Source organism: Panulirus ornatus, chromosome 30 (assembly GCF_036320965.1).
Source record: "Panulirus ornatus isolate Po-2019 chromosome 30, ASM3632096v1, whole genome shotgun sequence".
In the NCBI taxonomy this organism is placed as follows: Eukaryota; Metazoa; Arthropoda; class Malacostraca; order Decapoda; family Palinuridae; genus Panulirus; species Panulirus ornatus.
This window is the reverse complement of record NC_092253.1, coordinates 3,067,501-3,079,088: the sequence shown is the minus strand read 5'-3', so window position 1 is coordinate 3,079,088 and position 11,588 is coordinate 3,067,501. Positions and strand designations below refer to the sequence as shown.

The 11,588-nt window shown below is 37.6% G+C and overlaps 3 protein-coding genes across 6 annotated transcripts in view; 2 read left to right on the top strand and 1 right to left on the bottom strand.

Moving 5' to 3' along the window:
- The window catches only part of LOC139758328 (cyclin-I-like), a 54,147-nt gene extending 53,601 nt beyond the window's left edge, over positions 1–546 (bottom strand). The window contains 1 exon segment of the mRNA XM_071679586.1: positions 231–546. Within this exon segment, the coding sequence (XP_071535687.1) occupies positions 231–407 (177 nt within the window). The 5' untranslated portion in view covers positions 408–546.
- A 4,053-nt stretch (positions 547–4,599) lies between these two features.
- The window catches only part of LOC139758326 (uncharacterized), a 73,602-nt gene continuing 66,613 nt past the window's right edge, over positions 4,600–11,588 (top strand). The window contains exon 1 of one of the 2 annotated variants that reach the window (XM_071679585.1): positions 4,600–4,720. The gene's annotated coding sequence lies outside the window, so the exon portion shown is untranslated. The remainder of the gene's footprint in view (positions 4,721–11,588) is intronic. The other variant, XM_071679583.1, reaches the window with a different exon arrangement.
- Positions 5,623–11,588, top strand: part of LOC139758329 (cyclin G-like) — a 139,234-nt gene continuing 133,268 nt past the window's right edge. The window contains exon 1 of one of the 3 annotated variants that reach the window (XM_071679591.1): positions 5,623–5,715. The gene's annotated coding sequence lies outside the window, so the exon portion shown is untranslated. Of the gene's footprint in view, positions 5,716–5,899; positions 6,022–11,588 lie in introns of those variants that run through there. The other 2 variants (XM_071679594.1, XM_071679590.1) reach the window with 2 other exon arrangements.

Below are 11,588 nucleotides of genomic sequence, written 5' to 3'. Positions count from 1 at the left end.
GATTTTATAAATTGATGTCATGATTCACAAGCTCTTTGCCTGGCACAGTCACTTGTTTTATGATGACCTGTTTTCAATACACCATACCCTTTTAAGATCAACATGTGCTGCAGTTAATCCTAAATCATTACAAATACTCAATATCAAACTCCTTCATGCAATAAAATAACTAATTCATACACTGAAACATTTACCATTTCTAAATACCACAAATTTTCAATATCACTTACCTGTCCAGTGATATAGTTAAAAGTGAAAGGTTCCCATTCTTCACTCTCATGCTCAAGCAGCCTGGTTAAAGTTGCCCGTAGATGGGTAGGCCTCAGACGTTCCCGACCTACCCATGCTATGAGTGCAGCCTGACCTACTTTCTGGTCTCCTCTGACAGGCCCTTGGGTTGACCCCATGATGGTAGTACAATTTATAAGTGATGACAAAATTCACTTCAGTGCCAATAATTGCATACTTTTTCTGGTTCCATACTTTAGATGTTAATGTGTTTAAGCCCTAGGTGTTATCAAAATGACAACTTTAAACAGAAGCAAATGCCATTCTCTTGGATGTTGATGAATGCTCTTGCTCTGAGCCTAGGGCTTAGACTTCTTTATCGATCCAGCCAGTGTCCTTGATCCTGTTTCATGATGTGGTCGTTACCAAAGAGGGGGCCAATTAAATTTTCTTTATTTTCACTCCATTGTTAAAATGTAGAGTTTTCTTGTGGACAACGGTATCTACATTTCCATATATGAAATTTCCATAGATTAACTTTATCCACTTAACTGTATTTCTGTCATGTAATTTCACTACTTAATCAAGACAGCCATATCTGAAAGAAAAAGAAAATATAAAGGAGGCTATAAATGATCAAGTTTAACAGACTATAGCATTAAATGCTCCAATAACTTCCCTCTGATAAATATCATTTAAAGAGCTGGATGTAAAATACACAGTAGTCTACCATAATACTAAGCTACATGTATACAAGTTTATTGTTTAAATTCAGCATTTCAGCCATAATCCCATCCACTCCAGGTGCCTTTCCAAACTTTAGCCTGATTATTGCCCTTATCATCTCCCTTCTTAGAAAACATTTCTTCAAGCTATTTGTCTGCCTGTAGTGAGTATTTTCCTGAAAAATTAGGGAATGCAAAAATTGATGACAATAAATACCAAAAATGTTCTAAATGCAATTCAATTCTAGGGTCAATATCTTTGATCATGTAAATATGGAACTGTATATCTTGTACTGTTAATATATTGTTGTGAAAGTTCATAAAATTCAACATATCATGGGACTGAACACTATCTATCTATATCTCTGATGCCCATTCCCTCCGGGCACTCCCATCAAGGGGTGGCCACTGTGGAAGAGTTGTCACTCACCCCTGTCCTTACATGCCTCCCTTGCATATACCATTCTGCACATTCTTCCTCTGTTTCTCTCCCTCAGTATTCCTCCACCTTATTTGCCCATGTCGCAGGTGGTCTTCCACTCACACCAACCCCTTTCATTATACTATCGTACACTCTTGTAAACTCCCAGTCTTGCATTCTTTCCACTTGTCCAAACCAAATCAAAGCATTGAGTTTCACTGAACACTAAATACTATATACAATGAATGCCCTTTAATACTGTACTTTGAAAATAAATGTCACAAACATTAGAAGCACAACCAATTATTGCAATTTTTGAGGAAAAATATAAATCACCCATGTGTAACAAATTAGCAACTCTTAGTAATATCTCAGGATGGCTTCTCCCTGCCTTAAATGTGACTGAAATATTACCATATGAATTTTGGAATTTCAAGATGAACTGTTACTCGTCTATGGTATTAAAATTTTATAAGTTCAACAATCCATTTTCCAGACTCATCACAATTAGCTTTAAATAACAAAAATTTCGGTTCAAAAAAGTAAGGAGAATGAAGAAAAGGTGAGAAACATAGAGTTTAGCAGCAGAATTACGAGAAAGGCTTTTGACTCTCCAAACCACGATGATACTTTTCATCATACAGTGTATATACAAAAGAAGGTTGTTTCTTTGGCTGGTTTGTCTTTCTCTTTGGATTTGTCCCTGGATTTACCCTAAGTTCATCCCCAACTTTAAAAGACTGCCCACTCAGCAGGGTCCTCACCCTTATGCAAGTTAACTGTTCAATATCATCAGAGTATGTCTTATACAATTCAAATAGGTGTAATAAATCCCTTAAATAAAAAAGTAATAACTTTCATTCATGTTTCCAGAGCATTCATTTGCAAATACATGCACAGCATATGAAAACATTTTGAGTACTTTACTAATAGAGAAGAGGTGAGCCACATTCAGTTTAACATACAATGAACCTTATATCTTTTGCAAAAACCCATATATGCTCTTAAAGTGTTGAAACCATAGGCTTTCAACGAGCATTGTATGAATTGAAAAATATAAAGCTGCAATGAAGAAGAATGCTGGAAACATAAGCTGATGGATGATAGTAAAACATACATATTCAATAATGGCTGTACATGGCATAAGACGACTTTCATGAAAACACGAGTTGTTTAGTCTGACATTAACAAGTTAGCCACAGACTCGAAAATCTTTTTTCTGCAATGCTAGGATCATCTACCCTTCCTTTAACAGATGGCACTACACTCATTTGGCTGACTTCTCAAAGGTGGGCTGGAATTTCAAAGGTTTTACATCAAGTGATTGACAATGTACCCAAACAGAAAAATGGGGAAGCAGGACAACGATGAACCTCCCATACTAGACTCACACCCAGCACTAGTCTGCATACTTCTGCTAATAGTTTTGACATATTAGAGTGCAAAATGAGTTCATTTCATTGTGAAATGGAACCTTGCATATCAGGCTACTCTTGAAAGAGAAAGGAAGATCAAGTAGTGAAAAAGTGCAGAATCCAAGATGAAAACTTACATGTTTGGTCATAATCATAAGCATACTACATGAAACACATTATCCTTTATCCCTTATAATTCCTATACTCTTCATCAAAATACCTTCAAAATGAGACCAAAGTCATCCATGTCAATTAATTTCTGTAAATGTTAAGGTTATTCACTTTCTTAAAAAAAACATTCTCTGCATATTCCTTACTTTTATATTACTTAACCTAATTTCTCTTACATATTTCACTCACTACCATTGCCATATTTAATAATATTCAGTTAAAAATAATCATCAAAATCATGCTACATGCCTGCTACTCCATTCTCTACACACTTTACTAGTAGTGAAGAAGAAAATCCCTTAATATTACAAGCTAATGCTAACCTAAACTGGACTTTTATGGTAGACCCTTAACAAAAATTTTTTTTTCCACTGTATCTAACTGAACAATGATACCAAAGTCTAACCTACATTAGCATAAACTCCCTTGGCCATATCTATTCATTTCAACCCAATCTCTCCCTTAGTTCTAAAGCTCTACATTCATGAGTTCTGTATCAAAGAAAAATCATCAAAGATATCAAGTCATATGCTTTAGCTAGTATCACTTCCTATACAAAAACTGTAATCCCAAGAATTCTTACTTTTTTAACTCTAACAATATTACCAAGTCAGCAATGTTAAGTTTCATCTAAACACAACTTGAGTGGTTTAATTCATACAATGACTGCAAAGTTTTAATTACATCTGTGATCAGAATCTCTGATGTAGTTCCCAGTCAAATGTATGAAATGATATCTTACTGTAACTGCTTACAGCCCATAGTTAGTTGTTCTCGAAACATTCACTGTGTGACGAGACACACAGACCAGGAAATGAGTCAATAGGCCTCACCACAAATTCTGTCATTCTGAATCTCATTAGGCCTATTCTCTACCATATCATCTGGACATATATGATAAATCTTAATGTAGTTTTGAAAGTTAGATGAATAAAATGCTATATCTAAGCACCATTAAAGAAACCACTAAGGCTTTAGGGTATCACACAAGGTCAGAAGTAGAGGCTTAAACTGTCAGTCGACTTCGACAGTCGCTCCACTGTCAGTTTCATATATGAAATCTAAAGGTGATTCTGGTTAAAAGACACTGGCAAAAAGCAATGATTTGGGGAAATCACTGCACTGTGGTAAAAGAACGTTAAAAAACTAAGGAAAACTGACTAAAAACGTCAAAGAAAATAAAAGCTTACAGGGTTACTCCTTTCCAAACAGGAGAGTAAACACAAACAGCTGATCGTATGAATTACTCCGCGTTCTCAAATGTGTGTGTATATATATATATATATATACATATATATAAATATATATATATATATACATATAAAAGATCCCCATTTAGCGGGTAATAATCTTTCATCACTTTTGTAAGGAAGCATAGAATTAATTACCTGATGTACATAAGTGATACAGGTTACCTATAAGCTGTTTTCGAAATCGTAGCAACACTAAAATGGAGACTGTTTTTCTTCTATCTAATGCTCGGTAAGCCAAATGACTATAGGAAATTACTTTTAAAGTAAACTAATATAATGTGCATTGAACTGCTTTTAAGAAATAAAGAATAATACTCGGTAGAGGTCAGATCTAGTTTGTATCGCGGAGAAAATTCAGACTCAGATGTTCCTGCACCGTATTAGTCGAGGTTTTTGGTTGCCCAAGAACTTCCAGGTTGATACCGAAACCTTTTCCTTTTTTTTCGAATTTGCATTGCTTTCGAGCACCATGGAGGCATAAATTCCCTTCCTAGGACTCCGTTAAGGGTAAGTGTTGAGTATGTTGACACAAATTAAACGTGTTACTCCCTTTTAGTGTAGGAAATACAGGTAATATGTAAGAGGACTAACGACGACATTTTACCAAGGGGGCTGTAAACTGTTTAGACTCTAGAGATAGTGTCATTGCATTTTTTGTCAGATATATTAGTGTATGGTATTAACGCAGAATATGGTAACAATTAGAAACTCACAAGGGAAGAATATTCCCAGAACTGTATTTATATTGGTACAAAATGGTGTTGCTGAAGGACATTGTATTCGATTCCGTTCTCTGGCTTTGCATATGTTCATCTTGATATGATTTCAAGGTGAATCTTCATAAACAATGGGAGCCGATAATAGAAAACTGCCAGTGGTGTACGTTGGAGGATAGCATATGCAAAGGGGTGTGTCATGTTACCTGGTGTAAGGCTCACCCACTTGTTACCCACTTGACCGTAATCGGAGGCTCGGACACGATCAGCTGGCTCGAGTTGCCTAGTAGTACAGCAAGCGTTCTGCATGTTTGTTTATTCATCTTAGTTTTGTCATACCTCGTGTATTAGTATGGTATGACATAAACTTGATAGAAAATGATTAATTTATTAATGTCCTTATTGTTTATGGAATATATTAAATATGAAAAATCGTTTTTAGTGTAATCAATCGTAAACGTTCGCTTGACAAACGTTATATTAGTATTTGATATGAACAAATTTGACCAGTCCTTTTAGTGATTACTGAGAAGTTCATTGGTTATTTACATTGGTAGTACGATCATGAATGTACTGGACCAGGATAAGTATGAATGGTGTGTTAGATTGAAAGCTTTGAAGATGTTGGGACGCGCGATCATTTCCACACCAACAGACGACTTGGCATCTGGCCCAGGCTTAAATTGTCAGGACCTCGTGGCTTAAGCGGTGTTAAGGTGTGCTCCACATTTTGATCGATATTGTTGGAATATTAAAGATATTTCAGTAAAATTGAAAGCAGAGAAGGTATAGTGTGTTGAAGTGATATGTTCAGTGTAGTGGAAGTGCTCTTTGAAATGGAAATATTAAGTAATGTGGTGACATATGCTGTGATTTCCACATTCAGGATTACTGTGGGTACAGGCCAGCCTTATACATCCTGTCCATAGACACTCCCAGCACTATGGGGGCTAGTTCTCCCTTCACATGGATGAGCTGTGGATGACATGCAGCTACATTGCATGTTCAAGAAGTATCTAAGCATACATCGAGGCAGTGGGTCAATGATGCTGGGTACAGCCGTCCCAGTGAGACCGTAGTTGCCGCACCATGGTAAGACCGTCATCTAGTCTTGGTGTAACGGCTAGGATGGTTAATGACCCAAGGTTGGGCAACTACGTATTGGATCGTGGTCTAGACCTGTGATGGAGGCTGCTGGGTCACCTTGTTGCTCTCGAGCTCTGTTACGAGTCAGAGGAACTAAGAAACACAGTAAATGTATTAGTCATATACCTGGGGAAGGAGTGTTTTGCGGATCCTTAATGATATTAGATGAAAGTAATTTTGCACCTTTAGTAATTTGTAGCTATACTTTTTGAAATAACTTTATATATTTTCTTTTGGATCCTGAGTATATAACTAAGTGTATTCAATATTTATAAACATGAGATTGAAAAAACTATACTGTTTGTAAGATAAACTGATCAGTAACCAGTATTTTTTGTTATTTAGAATTTTATGGGGAACTGTAAGCGAGGAAGTGCATGCTTCTCATTAGACTGATGTTGTTCCATGTGTTTAATCTGGTCCCAGTTGGGGTTTCGAAAAGGAATACTCTGAACATGTTCTCTTTTGTAACGCAACGTAACATGAACACTTGTAGAATAAATCTCTAATCGCGATATACGGAACAATAATTACCTGATCGCTATAACGTACTGGGCATGGGTTGATCTTTTTAAGTGATTTTCTATAGGCTTTATGTAATTGATCCATCTTACGGGAATTCGAATGAAGTATGGATGAGAGAAAGATTGCATTGTATGGAGTTTTAAGTAACCACGCGGGGAAACTTCTCTAGCGTAGCGGGGTGAACGCAGCGGTGGCCACCACAGGTTCAGACCCGTCTTAACTTGCTCCCAGCCCCTCGCATGGTCCGTCCGTTCCGCATCTGCCAGAGTTCAGTCACGTTGGTGCACGTGTTATGGATCCTGCCTCGGTTATCTTTAATCTGAAGTCTTGTTTCTCCTTTCTGGTGTTATTGTTTCCAGCCTTTGTAACACCTGCCATCGTAATATTTACTTGTTTTCATCGTTGACTGATTCAGCTGTTCGCCTTTGCCCTTTCAGTTGTCATGCTCGGTCTCGTATCCTCATTACCTTGTTAGTTTTTTTTTTCACTAATCTATTTGTATGTATTTTGCATTTACAGTTGCTGATACTTTCATATCATTGCAGGTCTTTGTCGTCTTTAGTGAAACGTGGAACCCACTCTTAACATCTCTTAGCATTATCTCCACTTTCTAGGCTCCGCTGTTAAGGTTGTATTTACTTCGTTTGGTAATCATCTCAGTGTTAGCTTTTTCTTATTATTTTATAGCGTTGCCGTATATGTCCTACCTGTACCTCCCCGGTGATGTATAGCATCCTATTCTCTTTCTCCTCTACATTTTCCAGCTTTACAGATCATTCCTCTTCATCTTCCCCAGTTCTGTGCTTCCTCTATCTTCTTAATGAACCTTTATCCTTCTCAATTGCTAAGTTTTCCCTGGCCTTATTTGCTAGCTTCCTATACCTCTTTTGTTAGGATTTCTCTCCCACTGATAGTTTTGTCAGAACTTTGATTTCCTTTCCCTCCCTTTGTTAACATTTCTCTGTCCAGCCATTGTTAACCTTACATTATTTTTCATTTTTGTCTCCATTCTCTGGTAGCTTCCCCTGCCGTCTCGGTTTCCTCTCACTTATATTAGATTTCGGCTATCCCTTCCTCCATTTTTTTTTCTCCTTCCCGTCATGCTAATCTCATTATGCTCATCTGTTGTTGAGTCGTATCTTTTTCTATCTTTCCTTGCTGTTTCATAGCATATTTTTCCTTTCGTACAAGATCTCGATTTTCGTACATTCTTATACTTTTGTGTAATGGTTCTTGTAGAAGTTACATTTTGATTATGATGGCGTTTCCGTGTTAGCAACCCAAAACGGTATGACTTCCTATTGTAGATCCTTTTCATGCTGTACGTGTACGCTGGACAGTAATGTCTGATGGGCACTGAGTCCTCGTTTCTAGTTCCTTCTAGGATGATTGAAGCATTGGTTAATATATTGGCGATATTAATCGAAGAACCTCGACGGGAATTATATCAAGACTTGCTTCACGGAATGACTCATAGCGAGTTGATGTAGCTTCGACAGGGTTCCCGAAAGTAGAGAGGGAAATGATATTGAGATAAAAATGTGAATAAAATGACCACATTAAAAAACTATACTGGCTTTTCCTAGGGGCCATACATATTGTCATATTTGAAATACACAATCGTTCGGTGTTAAGCAAGTGTGCGTTGATTTTTTCAAGCTTTCTCGTGGAACGTGTAAAAATTTTTAATGATTACTTCATTTTTTTTTTTTATTATTGGGCTGAAATAAACGAGAATTCTTTCAAGAACTTTTAAGATAACGTCCTAAACAGTAACATGGCCGCACCGTGGACGAAAGCTGATGTGTAGAGCCATATCGCGTAAAACATTTATAATAAAGCATAGTAAATGAAGTGGCTGTCCTCATTGGAAGATTTTTTTTTTAGGTCATTTAACTTATTTTCCTTGTCCAGGGTACCCTGCTCGATTTCTGGTTATTGTCTTACAACGCAGAGTGATTAGATAAAGCCTGCGATAATAAGTATTTCAGATTTTCGCAGTTCTTAAATAAAATTTGACCTTTAACTACCGGGTGTAGTCATGTTACTGCGTCTTGCTGAGGTAATATATCCGGTGATGTCATGGTGGCTTGCTTAGGTGATGTATACATCCTGTGTCGTTGTTGTGTGTCTTCTTGAGGTGATGTATCCGCTGGTGTAACGTTGCTGTCCCTTTATGTGGAACTTCGTGGTTAGCTTAGACAGGCGTGTGCGGACGGACCCCAATTCAAGGCTGTGAGGACAACGGGAGCAAAGTTATTCCTGCCTCGACCTCATCCTGTTATTGGTATTTCTTGGTTTTTCTTTATTACTGATTTATTGTGATATGTTTTTAGTTTCTTATGTTTTCATGTATGTGTATGTCATAATTATACTTACTGACAGTTTGTTAATGCATAATGTACGTATTTGTACTGCCAAGGTAAGTACGATTCTAATATTTCCATTATGAAACTTTAATTGCATTTTGATATATGTTTACCCCATTATTCTATTCCATGTTTATTTGATAATGTGTGGTTGAGGGTAAGTTTACGGTGGGTTCTGGACATATCATTGAACCTTTCGTGTTGACGTAGTGAACATACAATTGTGCATTAACGTAAGATTGCTGCAGGGTTCTGTTTGCTAGATTTGTAATACTTTTGTTTATAAAGAAAATGTGAAAAAGAATCACGGATCTCAAGTATTGCTCTATTACTGTTTGAAGACAAAAATTTTCGCTGTATGCATTTTTGGTTTCGATAGGAAACAATGAATGGAAACGATTGATATTTATTGGTATCTATTTTTATGTGGGCACATTACTTGAAAATTAATTTTTTTTGTTTTTGCGAAATTTAATGGTGAATGTTGTATGCAGTTGAGTAATCATTCGTCTATTGAACAAAATAGCAAAACTGGGAAGATTAAGTTCCTGAGGTCCGGAAATGTCAGCATTTTATAAATTTTTTTTTTGTATGAGTTTGGTAGCAATATTAACGTACATATTTTGTGAAGTATAATTGGAATGTTAGTGTACATGATAATATATTAAAACAGGTAATGTATTAAATTGCAGAAGCGTGTGTTAGGGAAATAGTTTTGACGAAAGTGGTACCATTGGATTATAGAATATATATATATGAATATCAGGGGGTGTTACTGGACCTCGCCTGCATAAGGCCACATTGCGAATGAAAAGTCACCTTTAGCGAGACTGTATTTTTGGGAGTAAAGCATTATGAAATGATGTATCACTCCAAAGCAGTCCGCACTTCCATGCGACTGGAAGTAGCGCAGCTTGTCCTGCAGGGTCCTAAGGAAAGAGTCCAGCATAACGTTACATCAGGACTCTTTCCTGGGACAAGGTCTTTAGGTAGATTTATTGATGGATGAATGTCCATTTATAGACTTGAAATCAGAGAAAAAGAGAACAAATAAATAAATTCTGCCTCATTATGTAGCTAAAGTATCCTGCGTCAAATACAAGACGTGACAAGGTAGCTGACAGGGTCGGTTTGTAGAGCAGGAGTGGCCAGTCCTTGGGCGAGGCTAGTGTGTGCGTGGGTAGCGGTAGGACAGGTTAGCCAGTGGCGTGACAAGGTTACCACGCTATCTGGCCGGGTTGGCCCTGTTTGATTTATTTCCTCGCCAGCAGAGGGATTTTCGTTATAATGTGCTTCGTTCGGATCACAGCAGTATGGGACTGTGCTAGAATCCCAAAAATGTTTGTCCGACCGCACTTCTTTGCATGAAATTTTGGGTGTTAGTGGAGCTGGCACTTGAATTTAGGTGCTTAAATCCTTTCAGAAAACTTTAGATTTAGTGTAACCCTTTAAAATGAAATTTAGTTGGCTTAATACAGGTTTCTATGGTCTGAGATTGATTATATTTAAGAAGTATTTGGAATGCACGTTATAGGTTTATCAATATTTGGGAAAACCTCATCTTGCTACGGTTCTTCTATGATTATTCCCTTTTGTTGTAATTTTGTAAACTTCAGTAGTTTTTAATAGCTTTGCTCATTTATAAATGTATAAGATTTTAAGTTTACGGTATTTTTCCGTACATGTCAGTAAAGGAATTGAATTGACAGTGTTACTCGCGTTAAAGAAAACGGACGCGACTGTGCGTGGGTGTTGGAGAAAATGTCTTTAGATGGCGCAGAAACTTGTCCATTTGCAATCAAATTTTTTTTTTATTATAATTAAACAGTGAATTACCTGTTGGTTCATTTATAGTATGGCTCGTAAGGAAGCCCCTGGGAACTCCTCAAAGCCCTGTGTCAGCTTAAGCCTGCATCGCTGTTATTGATACTTTCACTTTTTATTGCCATTGTTTATATATTTTTTGCATCACCCACAAGACTTAGATATATATAAGTTATGTTCGTATGTCATCATCCGTTCAGTGATTAACATTTGTATATCTAATCCTTCACCTGTGCCCTACATTTATCACTGCGTCACATAATCTGCCACTCCCACCAGCCTTCATTGTCGTGCGTTTCACCCCAATAGATACGTTGGTCTTAATCCCTTGACCACGACGGTACGATCTGTAAGCACAACGAAACAACAGTTCTGCACGGCTGTATGATGATCCTTTGGCATGTTGAGTTTGCCTTTGACCTGATCCTTCAAGATCGGGGCAGAAAACAGGCCTTCAAACCCAAGGGTCGTATCATCGTGCTCAAGGGGTAGAAAGTGACTGGTGAAATACTGGATGTTTGCACTTGTACAAGTCCACATCAGACCTACTTAAACATTGGTTTCCGCATGTGACCTACCTGAAAAAGTGATTACCACATATGCCCTAAGGAATCCAGGCGACACAGAAACTCTCCTTTATAACGTGTTGGAATAGAGGTGTGAAGCCTTGGAGGCTGAGGTTCCTTCCTCGATGATCTGATGAGCACTACGGGTCAGGCGTGAGGCCCAGCCCTCCGGACTCCTCTAGGGATTGGTGGGGCGGGGGGTTGGTGGCCGACCCTCAGGATGGTGCTG